Below are 14,318 nucleotides of genomic sequence, written 5' to 3' on the forward strand. Positions count from 1 at the left end.
TATTAACACACCAGCATCATTTCAGTAATATATTAATAAAGTTTTTAGAAAATATCTTGATAAATTTATAATTATTTATCTAGACAATATATTAATCTTTTCAAAGACTGAGGAAGAATATATAAGATATATAAGACTAGTTCTATACAAACTATATCTATATTAATTATAATATAAGCTGAAGAAGTATGAATTCTATATATAGAAGATAGAGTTTCTAGAACACTGGATATCTACAGAGAAAATCCATACTGAGTGAGCTAAAGTACAAGCTATACAGGATTAACCTTAACCTAAAAATCTGAAAGAACTATAGTAATTCATCAGATTAGTTAATTATTATTAATGATTCATGGACGGATATACCATCCATATAACACCATTTTTTAAGCTTATAAAAAAGTTAAAGAAGTATCAGTGAAAAGAACCACAGTAAAGTACGTTTAAAGATATCAAATAATAACTTACCACATTACTAGTACTTATATAGCATGATCTAAAGAAAGAAATAACCATTAAAACTGACATATCAGACTATACTGTTGATATATATATAACGTAATCTGGAGAAGATAGAAAGCTAAGATTAATTATATTTCACTTAAGGAAGTTGGTTTAAGCAGAACTTAACTATGACATTCACGACAAGAAATTACTAGCTATAGTAATAATATTTAAGCAGTGAAAGGTCTATCTTAAAGAGATAAAACACACTGTCATTATAAAGATAGACCATAAGAACTTGACCTACTTCACAATAACTAAAGAATTGACTAAAAAACAGGCACAATAGACTAAGATTCTGTTATAATATAACTTCAGAATCATATACTGTAAAAAAACAGAGAATAGATATGCAGATATGCTGAGCCGTAGGCCAGACTATAAACTAAGCAGAAAGACTATCAAACTAGCCATCTTAAAGCAAAACATGGATAGATTAATCAGCTATAACAGGGCTAATCTAGTAATAATATTGAAAATAGATAATAATCTAATTAAGCAATTAGCTGAAGATACAAAAAACAATAAAATACTTCAAGAAATAAATAAGGGCTTACTAAACAAGATCACTATCAATAAAAATAAACTAGCACACTTTCATAGATTAATCTTTATATCAACTGCAATAAGGATAGAGATTATGGCTAGATATTATGATAAACTACTTAAAGATTACTTAAAAGTAGAAAAGATAACTAAACTAATCATAAGAAATTATTACATTCCGAACCTTAGACAGAAAGTATATGATTATATTAGACAATATAAGACTTATATTAGAAATAAGTCTATAAAATACTAACCTTATAAATAAATATAAGTACAGGAGGCGCCATAACAGCTATAAAAATAGATAATAATTAATTTTATTAATCTATTACCAAAATCAGAAGAATTTGATATTATCACAGTCATCACTGATCATCTTACCAAATATATTTATCTTATACTAAGTAAGATAATAATAACAGTAATATAGATAATAAAACTATTTTTAAAAAATATTGTTATATATCATAAAATGCCGAAGTACATCATATTAAATCAAGACAAGTTATTTATCTTAAAGTTCTAAAGATTACTTACAGATTTTATAAAAATAGAAGAATAAATAATAACAGCTTACCACCCACAGATAAATAGGCAAACAGAAAGAGTTAATTAAATAATTAAGCAATATCTAAGATATTATGTAAACTACTAGCAGAATGATTAAATATACTTATTATTAATAACATAGTTCTCATACAATAACACCAGTCACTTGACTATTAGAGTCTCACTGTTTTATACTAATTATAGATACCATCCAAGATTTCTAAAAATATTATTAGAGAGGTAGCAAGTTACTGATATAGCTAAAAATATTATTATATTTATAGAAAACATGTATCTATAGTTATCTCAAGATATTGAGTTTATAAACTTATACAGTAAGATATATTATAATTATAGATATAAAAAAGAACCTGATCTTAAAAAAGAGAAAAAGATGTTCCTACTCTGCAAAAACATTAAGATAAAATAATCAAGTCAGAAGCTTGATTATTACAAGCTAGGACTATTTATCATTAAAGACAAGAAAAGACTAGTTAACTACAAGTTAAGATTGCCAAAATCAATGAACAGAATTTACTCAGTATTTTATATCTCATTGTTGGAACCCGTACCAAAGAACACTAAAATCACAAAAAACATGGAGATTGATAACAATACAAAAAAAGAATATAAAGTCAAAAAGATCCTGGACTATAAAAAGATTAGCGGCAGATCACAGTATCTAGTAAAATAGGTAGAATATGATACCTCAGAAAATACATAAGAATCTATTAAGAATTTGACAGGCTATCACCAGCTTGTAGAGCAGTACTACTAACAAACAGGTCAAAGTTCGCCCAGAAAGAAGAGAAATTAACTAACTAAGTCAGACTAGGAGTATCTGACGCAGCGGCAAGTTAAGCAACGTTATGTTTATTAGCTAAACACTCTAACTCTCAGAGGTCCTTGATGCTTGGAGGATCCTCATTATCCAGTTACTCCAACACATTCAAATCATGATTTAACATCCAACCACCACGATCCTTCAGAAATCTATAATATTTTCGCAACCACTTCATTTTTGTAAATAATAGCTCAATCTATTCTTCAGTCTCTTTAATCTCTTGAACTATCCTTTCTTCATTATATTAAAGCTTATCCCACTCAGAATCACTGTAAAATCACTTTTCACATTTTCAGCCACGACGAGTGCAGGCCACATAATTTTGGTTTTTGGAATCCATAAAATAAGAAAGACTATAAAAATCACACCAAGTACAAGGAAAATCGACCTAGATGCCGTTACAAACAATCCAGTCAGCCTGCTGACAGCGCTCCTTGTAACAATTACGCAGAGATATAATAATCCATCTTAAAAAAAAAGGAAACCAAGGGACTCAGCCGACCTGAACAAGGGACACGCACCTTTATATTCTTGAGAATAAGAATCTCAAAGAAGGGAAGATAGTGTTACGGACCCCTGCTAACTGAACAACTAGTAAGGCGGGTATGTCAGGCAGAAGGCCACATCCAGACAGAAGAGGACTCTTATCAAGGAGGACCCCGACCCGAACCGTCAGGCAGCACGGATCACGTGACCATGGTATACAGACAAGCATGTGGTATACAACATACCATCATGGTCTATAACTACCAAGTAGGTATACAACAGACCTGATAATATATAGAATGGTATACAGAGAACGGATATATAAGGACACTCCTTCATGTACTTAGTTCTGTTCTTCGTGCTCAATCCACATTGTCTTTAAGTAACCTATATTTTAGTAGAGCTTAGCGACAACACTCGTCCGCACTTACTTACGGATAGCTGCGCGGCACTATCTGGCCTTACTTCTCTTCTTCTGTTCAAGATCAAGTCACCTTTAGATAGTCGACAACCTGACTACCTTTGATTCAGTTCACAAGGTACGTATTGGAACGGGAGCTAAGCTAACAGGAACAGGGAGAAGCGATCCTAGGGTTTGACAACTGCACACTCTATATAAGGGATGTTCAGAAACAGGATCAGGCAACCACACAAGGGTCAGGCAGGATTCAGGCAGGCAGGCAGGCAGGCACCGTGACATAAAACATCTTAATCAAATTTTACAGTATAGAAAGAATCTAAAAAAACACGGAATAAAGTAATTTAATAAGTAGGTTTAATAATTTAGAGATCATATCTTAATAATATTTAATACTTCTAATAAAATACTTTTAATCTAATAAATTGATAATACAGTAAACTTAACAAGACACAAGATATACAACAGAAAATAAGGTTTTCTAACAGTAAAAGAAGCAAAGAAAATAGAAATAATAACATAAACAATAAAATTAATAAAAAGACAGAAAAAAAGTAATACAGAAGAATATATTTAATAATAATATTCAGTCACTTAGACTTGCAAATATTCAAAATCAGTGAAATAATAACAGAAATTTCGATAGATAGAATAAACAAATAGAATGATAATATATATTAGTAAATAAATAATAACAGAGACCTAGGATCAGCCTATAAATATACTACTATCTTTAAAGCAGCTTTAAGAAGAAAGACAATAAATATATATAATAATAATCAATTTAAGAGTAAAGAGACTCGCCAATATAGCTATATACTAGAGGACTGACATACAAATGAGGAAGGTTTGGGGAAGACCTCCAGCAGGAAGGCCCGGAACCTCTACATACATGAAGAAGGGACCCGACGAAGCAGTCACAAATATAAATATATAACTAATTACTTGCTTTCCAGAGTTCCTGGTGTTTGTTATAATAACGATTTATTAAATTATCTAAGTGTACAGATCACTTAATTAAATAACCTGTCTTTTTATATATTCTATGATTCTGGAGTGCTGGAAGGGCGTGCTATTTATCATGGGATTGCCCGAGGCGTCTAACAATGATACTTCACAATCCCTTGGGCTTTGGGTGATTGCAGGTCGTCCACAATCTAGGACCTAGTTATTCTATCTTCCATTCTTCATGATGCCCCAAATGCGTGCCCAAGGAAGTCACGTATTTGAGAATATGTATAATTATGCTTTTGACATTGCCCGGCCTGTTTGTGCCACCTTTCCTAGTCACATTGCCTACTAGTCAAGTAACATGGACTCCTTGAGTAAGACTTGGCACAACGTGGCCTTTTTGTAAGGGGTACTGGTTACAATCTGCCCGATTACAGAATACATATTTATGGAATCATTGAAAACTTCTAGATAAAGTCCACACTCCATGTGTCAATGCCCATAAACCTTTATACCCCTCCTCACATAAACCAAACCAGCACAGCACCAGGCAGATCATTATGGTAATTCATCAACTCTCGATTCTCTGACAAGAACTATGGACAGGTTATTAACACCATGTTTAGGCCCAGACACCGCAACAAAGAAAGGCAAATGAGAGATTTGCGAAACAAGAATCTGCAAAGCGTGGTAAAGGCAGGACAAGTACAAAGCTGAAGCAGACTTCAAGGTCACCGGTGTCTACTGGCTGGTTAGGTACGTCACTAAACACCAACTGGCTGCATCCGCAACCTGAGCTAACAGTGAAACAGTGATACTTGCGTTTGTTGTCTGTGGTGGGGTCTTCCTTGAGTTCCTGGGGATCATACCAAAGCTGTGGTCAACCATTGTCGCATATTTCAGTCGCCTGATACTCTGAGTCCGTCAATAATACCCTCACCGGATGTGGCAGCTTGGAGTCCTTGTTTTTCCAAAGCGCAACGACGACGATAAGCGCACCCTATTGATATCCCATGTCTGTTGATTCACGTGCCACCTGCAGATGTTGTGGATCTTTAGTCCTCTCATTGATCATGTGGTGGGAAGCGCAGGTCGCGTTTGAGGAGTTTGGATATAGACACTAATAAACCAACTACCTATTTCATTGTCTTTACTAGATATCGATATTCACTTGTCAAGGGCATATGAAGACCTATTGTTTCCTGCCCCTCTTCTTTTTCGGTTTGCGCTGGCCATTCCCATCTGCAGTTGAGAGTTGTTTTTCTTCATTCTCTCGCGTTCCAGTGACCAGAACCTTTTTTACCCGTTTCTTCTTCTTGACCAACGTACCCTCTGAGGGGATTCCTGTTGGATGAACTCTTTCCGACTCCCTCTGCATTTCCAATCGAACTTTCTCTACTTGTCGCATGGCCTTAGCCATTTCCACATCTTCCTCAACTCCGGCAACGTTCTTGGGGGTTGGCGGTGACATATTATCTTCCCTCAAAGAAAGGCGCTGTAGACCGCTCGAATCTACCAAAAGGAGCGACCGGCTCGATTTGATAAGGGTCCCTGTGTCTTCAGTATCCATTCCCTCGTGCCCAATCATTTCATCTGGGATTACGTGGTATTTTTTAAGGTGTGATCCGACCCTTGACCGATTTTCACTAGGTATGGGAGCTGGTATGCGTTCACTCCGTTGGTCTCTCGTTTCATTCAACCTGAGATCAATAATTGGGATGGAGTCAATATCTAGCTCGCCATCATTCGAGACGTGCAATGGGAGCCGATGCGTCTGAGATATCCCTGTCCATGTATCATCAGCCCCGATGTAAAATGGATCATCTCGACTGCGTTCTTTTTGATCCACTTTGCGCTTCACAGAAGCAGCCGAATCTTCAAGATCATTTCCAGTATTTCGAAAAGCTGAAGTCAAATGCATGTCATCTGAGACACACTCAACGACCTGCTTATCTAGCACGGACGCCTCTCGATTGTAATAGAAATCATGGAACGGCAGCTTGCTTTCCACAAGGGAATGTCCAGGATTATGGTCGAAGAGTTCCCAGAGACCGTTGTTGAATGCTTGTTGCAGTCGCAGCAGCTCTGGAGATTGGACTTTCTTTTGGGCGTTAACAGAAACCGGGTTTAATTCAAGCCCATCGAAGAGACTAGGGATCACCGAGGCCAATAGGAAAGGGGCGTCACAGGATCCAAGACCTGTTGAACGTGCGGCGTCCGCTGCTAATCGCATGATCTCTAAAAACTCAATGGCCCTTTCTTGCACATCTAGATCTGGATGTGACCCCAGGGCTTCTAAGAACTCAGTAGCCCGCACCAGAATGAGTGCAATTTCACTTCTCCTGCTAGAGCCCCATTGCTGATCGCTATCGCGAACGATATGGATAAAAACCTTTGGAATGGCCTGCACATAGAGGGAAAGAGTTTGCCCTGGTAATGACACATTAGACAAATCAATCAATGAGTGAAGAGTTTGTCCGGGTGACACAAGGTATCCAGCATATTCACCGACAACCCATGCCAGAGGCCCTAAATAACTATTACTCGAGGCTGGTACACCGGAATGTAGGGCTTGCCTGTTGTCAATTAGGATCAATGACTCCGCTGCCCTAGTCGCTTCCATCCGGACGTCTCGAACACGGACAGCAATGTTGCGAATCTCTGAACCAATTCGGCCGGTTATATGATTTCCATCTTGGGTTTCACGCTCATAGTGTGGGGCATGTAGAAAAGAAGTATCTTCGATGTCTGCCGGAAGAAGTTTCACTAAACGTATCAAGACATCGACATACCATTCAAAGTCTGATAGGTTTGAGTAATTATCAAAAGAGCATATGTCTATGATGCGATGCAGGACTTGAGCCTGATAGTCACTTGGCAATGCAAATGGCGCCTTATTTGTTGCATCTTTTCGCAACTCATAATCCCCCCATTCGAAGCGCCCATCTTCAATTTCAAGGTGCCTTCCCTTCTGCAATGGTCGGGAATTCGTGAGCTGGGAGATCAACTGACTAACAATTGACTGCAAGGTATCACTCGTGACCATTCTTGTTGCGAGCTCAAGAGCTTGTAGGCGGATTGATATGTCAGCATCATCTAAGCAATACATAATCACATCTTGGTGCATTGACACCAACGCAGGGTAAGTGACCACAATCCTATTGAATGCCAGGAGCGCCACGTATTTGACTACGCCTTCTCTGTCAGCTGCTTGATCTCAATTGCTGTATTAGACAGTACTCACGGTTTGGATCCGAGTCAGAAACCACCATTCCCCGCAGTTTACCGACACATAAGTTTGCAATTTCATCCTTCTCTTCGATTCCCGCTTCACCATCAAGTATACCGCCCTGGATCAGCCCATTAATGCACTCATAAAGCAATGACATTGCCGTAGTTGTTTGAATAATATTAACTAATGGACGATGCAGCTTTCGGACTAAGCGTGGTTCGAGTGGGGTCAAAGTCGCAAACTGTGATTGTTAGGAAAGTAATATGTATATGCGCTAGGAGCATAACACATACAAGCTTAATTATTTTTATGGCCATCCAATTATTGCCTCCATCCACCAGTAACTCGAAAAACCTTGGTGCAAGAGGGAGGAAATCATGAGGTCTTCGCCATCCCAATTCGCATACAACGTTAAGCACTGCTGTGGTGACACTAGTGTCCTCTTCGTCATCCATGAGCCTTTCTTTAATCTTTGGCCATGCTAGTTTTAGTGCGTCCGGGTAAGCCAAGGTTAGCCTATAGAGACATATAACAGCCTTCTTCCGAACCACAGCATGAGAGTGAGAGATCCGGGACAAGACGTCCGGAAGTAAAGACATGGCGAGGGATGTCGTGGCAATTGTTGGTAGTGTGATCAGTGGGAGTGACATATTGGGGATACTGTGAGATACCAGGTCCTGTAATACTGTTAGTCAATGGAAGAAGAAATACCTAGAGGGAAGCCCTCTGACCTTCTTTAAAAGATTCGTCGCCAACATTAGTACCTCTGTGTCTGGCCTAAAGCTCTGCTCTGCTCCAAGGTACCCTGCTCGTTTCTGAAGATACTTTGCAGACGACATCACTTCTAAAACGTGAAAAGAAGCCCACGACATATCGTATCCAAACATTTCCAGATAAACCAATTTTAAGAGTGCAGTGGCCTTTTTATCTACCAAAAATAAGCATCTAAGCAAGCTGAGATAAATGATGTCTGCGTACCCATGTCTTGCGACTTGATCTCAGCCTTACACTCTCGCAGACTATCTTGTATATATTCATCCTCTGTCCCTCTGTGGTTTCTGAGACCTTTGATAAGGTCATAAAGCGATTTCTCGAACCTATGTTGGCGGCATGTCAGTAGTGACTTGAAGGTTCAAGAGATAGGTACCGACATCGTGCTAGGACTTGGTGCTTTAATTCGATAAAATCGGGGTTCACAATCACTCAAGTGTCATTTACTCTGAACCAGATACCAGATCATGGATCTTGATAGCCAACACTATGTACTTACGTAGTTAGGTAGTACCGCCCTAGTTCACTGCCGACCAGGGATGTTGGGTCGGCGGGTCCTTGTAATTAACTACTACTGGTTAGTCACTAGGCTGGGGATTAATATGCCACTAAGTCACGGGAGTAAATGCCAGATGGTAGATAACGATAAACATCATGAACATCTGCGGTCAAGATTAGGCAATTAATTTCTTCTTATCCCACTGTGAAATAATTATACTAATACTGTCTGTCTTGTTTTAGGCTCGCCCATTCGTTACGAACCATTTCCCTTGTCTTCCAAATTAACTGGAGTACGGTTAATGCCCAAGTGTGTTACATTGATTGTAACTACTCAGTCGCCAGCTTCGTATAATGCAGACTATTACACCCGAGCTTCAAGCTGCAAATGGCTCGAACCCAGTCACTGCCTTTTATTTCGCACAGCAAGCACCACTGATACTTCGAAGTAACTCTCGAGGGGAGACCATCTCTCACTCATCTGAACACGGTGGGAAGGATCCTGAGAATTACAGTGTAATAGAACAACTGCTATTTTCATGCTTACGAGCTGGGGACGACAAATCTGCATTACTTTGTACTGAGCAATTAGGGGCTCGGTTCGGTGCCACTGATGACAAAGTAACCGGACTGAGAGGGCTGTATGAAGAGGCAACTGCGGACAATCAATCTACTCTTGAAAAATGCTTGCAGGAATACGACCTCGTGCTTTCTGAAAATCCCATGAACCTGGTCCGTTCTAACTGCACACAGATGAACTGAAGGCTAACTTTTAGGACAGCCTATACAAAAGCGTCGAATTGCGCTCTTACGTTCGCTTTCCAGGCCAACGGACGCTATATCCAGTTTAATCAACCTTCTAGACGCTGTTCCAACAGATGCCGAGGCTTGGTGTGAACTTGCAGATTTATATCATTCCCAGGGAATGAGCTCACAGGCGGCTTTCTGCCTCGAGGAGGCGCTCTTAATCGTGCCCAACGCTTGGAATGTATGATCCTTGATCATGAGATGCGCCGTGAATTGGAAGCTGATTGTTCCACTACGTAGATTCATGCTTTTCTCGGTGAACTCTTGTATTCTGGCGCGATTTCCTCGGACACAGGGGACTGTTTCCAGCTTTTGGAGGGTTCCATACACCGTTTCTGTCGAAGCATAGAGCTCTGCACCGATTATCTGAGAGGCTTCTACGGATTAGTCCTGGTACTACACCTGATATCTTTGTGCCAATTGGAATCAATGACTCACGCTCACGCAGGCTACATCGCTCCTTGGAAGGAAACAACGTTTAGATAACCATTCTCAAGACCAATCATCGGCACAAACGAGAAGCTCGCTAACAAGCGAGGTCCTTGATGAGCTGACCAATTTCGCCAGGAAAAGGCTCGATGAGATTGTGAAAAGTCGAACTTCAAAACTTCACATTTGGAAGGGCAATCAGAGCGAGCTTATTGCGGCGAAGGAGCTCCTCGATCGACCGGGCAATTTGAATGTATAGGTGTTGATGTTTTCCTCCGTCCTCCCACCTGAGCAGGAAAATGTAAGGACAAAGAAGACGTGGTAATACAATAATCTGACTTGATAAATAACACTGGCATGGGCTACTTAACACCCACATAACATAATAAGGTTGAGTAGGACACTGCAATTTGATCTTCTAATGCAAACCACATGGGTAGACCAGCAACTTGTCAACCATAGGACTTGCTTCAAGGGCTGCCAATTTATGAGTATAAGGTTCAGCGTGGCCTACCCATAGGATTATTTGTGCTTACTATGTAGAGATTACGATGTCTCGCGTAAGTATTATTCGGAGGCTATAGCCAATTCTACGTATGTATTTTCGATATTTAAATCGGTCCAAGAATTGAGCTTTGCTGATCGTATGTAGGCCACACAGTATCTCAAGGTCTTGAGCCTGATATAAAGATAAGGTGTAATGCATCTTATCTCACTTTGGGGCGTCTAATAGGAAGTATATGTCCCACCAACATTTCTATTCTGAGCTTCAAAGTAACAGAGCAAAAAAATCCAGGCACAGGGGTTGCCACTGACTGACTAATGATACATGTGGACGTCAACTAAACTTTCTAGGGCTTCTGAAGACCTTCTTTGAAACATAAAACGCATGCCAGCTTGACTCTCCTGTGCCAGAGCTATCATAATACCTACTTAGGTTGCATAGGTTGGTTATATGGCGTCAAGAGATGTCCAAATGCTCAAGTTACTGATAGTGGGGACAGCGGTACGTAGGTATCTACGTAGCTGGATAGTAGCTAGGTAGGGAGTACTAGGGTACCTATAATTTCTCAAGTTGACATGGAATTGATTGGGCATTTGGGCAGCGGACTAACTCAGTGCCTAACAATACCTTAATAAGATGAACGGTGACGACATTTAGATAAAAATCCTTGCCCATTATTCATGCCTGGCATGCCCAAAACTCCACTATACGGAGTAGGCCCAAACAACTTAATTTGATCAGGCCGTCAACTCTACACTCTTTGTTAATTTTTCCGTAACAAGTCGTGTTTGGTTCCTCCTCCCCGCTTCCTGCTTTCCTTGTTCTTCTTCAGCCCGGCCTCACTGTGTTATATGTGAGAGTGTCACCTGTCTCTTTATTTGTCTATTTTTATTTTTATTTTTATTCCCCCTCCCCCCCCCCTCTTCCCTGGCCTGCCTGGCTCAAATTGGGGATTTCCACTCTACTCTGCAGCTGATGTGCGCCTAATTCCACTAAAGCCATACTCTAGAAAGCCAATATCCAATTGCACCATTGTGCATTTACGCTTGGATGGTACTGGCCATAATCAGACACTAACAATGAATGCTCCTCTAATGCCGAGGGCCATAGAGGGTTAAAACACTCTATACAACTCTGGCTAGCCTGCGTCATTCAACTAACCGTGATACATCGAAAGCCTCGAAATTTTAGATCGTCATCCAATAAATACCGGGGCATTCTATCGGATACTTTCAGTACCCCTTTGCCTCGCTGATCTATATTCATTGGGGTTTAGGATTAAACATCAAGAGTCAGAGTTGCAGGTGATGAGTCAAGAACTTTGGCTACCACAATGACGTGTGTATCAGCACGAATGATCATTGATAGTGCTGGGAACTGACAGTCAAACAGGTTCAATATTACCATTGGTCCCAGCCCACACGATTCAGATCATTCCTCCTTATCTGATGAGGAAGACTCATCAGGGGTGCAAGTGTCTCCAATCTCCGACTCCGAGAGTCATGGATACCATGACCATTATGAAGAATGGGCCCATCTTACTTATCCCGACGAAATAAAACCTTCTGATTCGGCGTCTCGACCTCGAACGACACGTCGTACTCGCACTCGCAGTATCATAACTGGCCCAACTTCAACCGCCGACCGTCGCCACTCAGCCAGGCGACATTTGGTCCAGGAAAGGGACACATTTTCCCGCCGTTCTCGTCGCCATCCTTCTCCAGACTCACCAGAAAGTGCTGATTCGGCTGAAGAATACGGAAGTCCCTATGGCCACGCATCGCAAGAAAGAAGATATTGGTCATCTGTGCCCCAAGTCCCAGGTTATGCCCGCAGCTCGTCCCCTGGGCCGTCGTACGTTTATCCGAGCGGGACTAGTATACCTCATGCGCCTTTCATGCACCCAGCTGGTCTTCCTCCCTCCGACCAGCTAGTAAGACTCAGCCACAATGGTCAAGTCGGCCAGCAGACGACGTACACTCACCCAGTCTACGGATATACCTCTCAGTTACAGCAACCCCATGGCCCTCCAATGCCACCATTTTTCGTTCACGAGCACCATCCAGGGCATCATCCCCATCAAGTTTCGACAGCTTCCCATAGCCGCGGAGATGGTCATAACCCACCACAGCACGCGATGTCTCATCATATTTCGCCTCATGGCCCATCTCCCTATGGCGCGCCTCCCTTGGGCCCCCACGACCTGGTTCCTTATGGACCAGGAAGCTATTACCCTTTCAGAGAGCCCTATCCCATCGTCCCGGGGATGATTTCACCGTATTTCAACCCATATCCACGTGTGCCTTCACCAAGCCAAGTTGAGTCTAGTGAATCGCCTGCTCCTGCACCGGCGCCGGCGCCGGCGCCGGTTGATACAGCAAAGGATGAGGCTATTGCAAGGCTGGAAAAGTTGATAATGGAAGAGCGGACTGAACGCGAAGCCCGGGAAGCCCGGGAGGCTGCCCGGCAAGCTGCAATCGAGCAAGAGGCGGCCGAACAGGTCTCCAGAGAGGAACGTGCTGCGCATGAGAAGAAGATTACAGAGGAGGCTGCAGCACGTGCAAGGGCAGAGGCAGAACAAAAAGCCGCCGAAGAAGCTGCAAAAGCAAAGCAAGAGGCTGAAGAGGCGGCGACGGCGGCGGCGGCCGAGGCGGCGGCAGCAGCCACAGAGGCAGCAAATGCAGCAGCGGCAGAGGCAGTCGCCGCTGCGACAGCAGCAGCAGCGGCCGCCGCCGCAGCCCCCCCTCCACCGGAGAAGAAAAAGCCCATAAAGTTCAAAGATGCTGTCGGCAGGAAATTCAGTTTCCCATTTGAATTGTGTTGCACTTGGCAGGTAAGGTCTACTCTCATATTATATGCCACTCTTATCTGACTGTCGATGAAGGGAATGGAAGAGCTCATACGCCAAGCCTTCCTTCACATCGAAGTAATCGGGCTTCATGTTGCCGAGGGACACTATGACCTAGTAGGCCCCAATGGCGATATAATTCTTCCTCAGGTTTGGGAAACTGTCATAGAACCCGATTGGACTATAACCATGCATATGTGGCCTATACCTGAGAAGCCAAAGACCCCGGAGCCTATCCCACCCCCAGATCCTCCTGCTCCGCAAGAGCCGCCGCCTCCTGAGGTTGCAGCAGCGCCAGTTGATGAAGCTATCGTTATACTCGAAGAACCTAAAAAAAAGGCCGAGCCAGCTGGTGGGTAACTCCGTTCTTTGATATCGCAGTTTCTCCCCATGTGCTTACTATTAATTGATTCATTTGGCTCTATGCATTTTGGCTGATCGGGCATTAGGTGCTAAAAAGCCACGCTCCAAGGCTCCTGATCCTGGTGCATTCGCTATGTGGATGGTTGGGGGTAATCGCTTGAAGTTTAACAGGGCTTTAAAAACGGAAAAAAAGCCTAAAGCAGTCTATCACGGAATTTCTTGCCGTGTAATGTGAAGTTACTCAGGTTCTACGATCTCGTCCTCAGATTGCGCATGACAAAAGACAAGGCAAATAGCGCCTGTCAGTAAGTACTCGATATGACTGGATTACTCTATGAGGGAGCAACTCCTTTAATATCCAAGAGACATTACTAGGCGGTATGTGCTACTTGTGTTCCTTGGCTTTAACCAACTCTAACTCGGTCGCTTTTTATAGAGCATCTCTTGGCGAGTGTTGTGGATCCCGAGCCCTCTTCAATTCTGTCTGCTTTGGATGGGTATGACTTTTCCTCTCGTTTGTTCGGGATTGGTTTCTCATACCCCTGGGGATGATGGATGTAGCTC

At 41.9% G+C, this 14,318-nt stretch overlaps 4 protein-coding genes across 4 annotated transcripts; 3 read left to right on the top strand and 1 right to left on the bottom strand.

Moving 5' to 3' along the window:
- Nucleotides 1-4,561: 4,561 nt before the first annotated feature.
- Nucleotides 4,562-5,341, top strand: BO94DRAFT_189609 (RAMP4 family protein). The gene is made up of 3 exons (XM_025606035.1): nucleotides 4,562-4,864; nucleotides 4,928-5,057; nucleotides 5,114-5,341. The coding sequence occupies exons 1-3, from the start codon at nucleotides 4,862-4,864 to the stop codon at nucleotides 5,218-5,220; spliced, it is 240 nt and encodes a 79-aa protein (XP_025464332.1). The 5' UTR covers nucleotides 4,562-4,861; the 3' UTR covers nucleotides 5,221-5,341.
- An 87-nt stretch (nucleotides 5,342-5,428) lies between these two features.
- Nucleotides 5,429-8,705, bottom strand: BO94DRAFT_522804 (putative AP-3 complex subunit delta). Its single transcript, XM_025610194.1, has 6 exons — nucleotides 8,685-8,705; nucleotides 8,512-8,630; nucleotides 8,265-8,461; nucleotides 7,827-8,210; nucleotides 7,546-7,774; nucleotides 5,429-7,490 (listed from the first exon to the last, which is right to left on the bottom strand). Coding segments are annotated over exons 1-6 (2,928 nt in total). The 5' UTR covers nucleotides 8,687-8,705; the 3' UTR covers nucleotides 5,429-5,493.
- A 253-nt stretch (nucleotides 8,706-8,958) lies between these two features.
- Nucleotides 8,959-10,467, top strand: BO94DRAFT_577492 (uncharacterized protein; the record flags this gene model as incomplete). Its single annotated transcript, XM_025615177.1, has 6 exons — nucleotides 8,959-8,971; nucleotides 9,046-9,112; nucleotides 9,141-9,534; nucleotides 9,584-9,790; nucleotides 9,850-10,002; nucleotides 10,058-10,467. 6 exons carry the CDS (start codon nucleotides 8,959-8,961, stop codon nucleotides 10,295-10,297), a joined length of 1,074 nt encoding a protein of 357 aa, XP_025464334.1. The 3' UTR covers nucleotides 10,298-10,467.
- A 1,409-nt stretch (nucleotides 10,468-11,876) lies between these two features.
- BO94DRAFT_604240 (uncharacterized protein) lies at nucleotides 11,877-14,237 on the top strand (the record flags this gene model as incomplete). The annotated part of the gene is made up of 3 exons (XM_025616455.1): nucleotides 11,877-11,881; nucleotides 11,936-13,376; nucleotides 13,428-14,237. The coding sequence occupies 3 exons, from the start codon at nucleotides 11,877-11,879 to the stop codon at nucleotides 13,749-13,751; spliced, it is 1,770 nt and encodes a 589-aa protein (XP_025464335.1). The 3' UTR covers nucleotides 13,752-14,237.
- Nucleotides 14,238-14,318: the final 81 nt, after the last annotated feature.

This window comes from Aspergillus sclerotioniger, assembly GCF_003184525.1.
Source record: "Aspergillus sclerotioniger CBS 115572 chromosome Unknown BO94scaffold_26, whole genome shotgun sequence".
Taxonomy (NCBI): domain Eukaryota; kingdom Fungi; phylum Ascomycota; class Eurotiomycetes; order Eurotiales; family Aspergillaceae; genus Aspergillus; species Aspergillus sclerotioniger.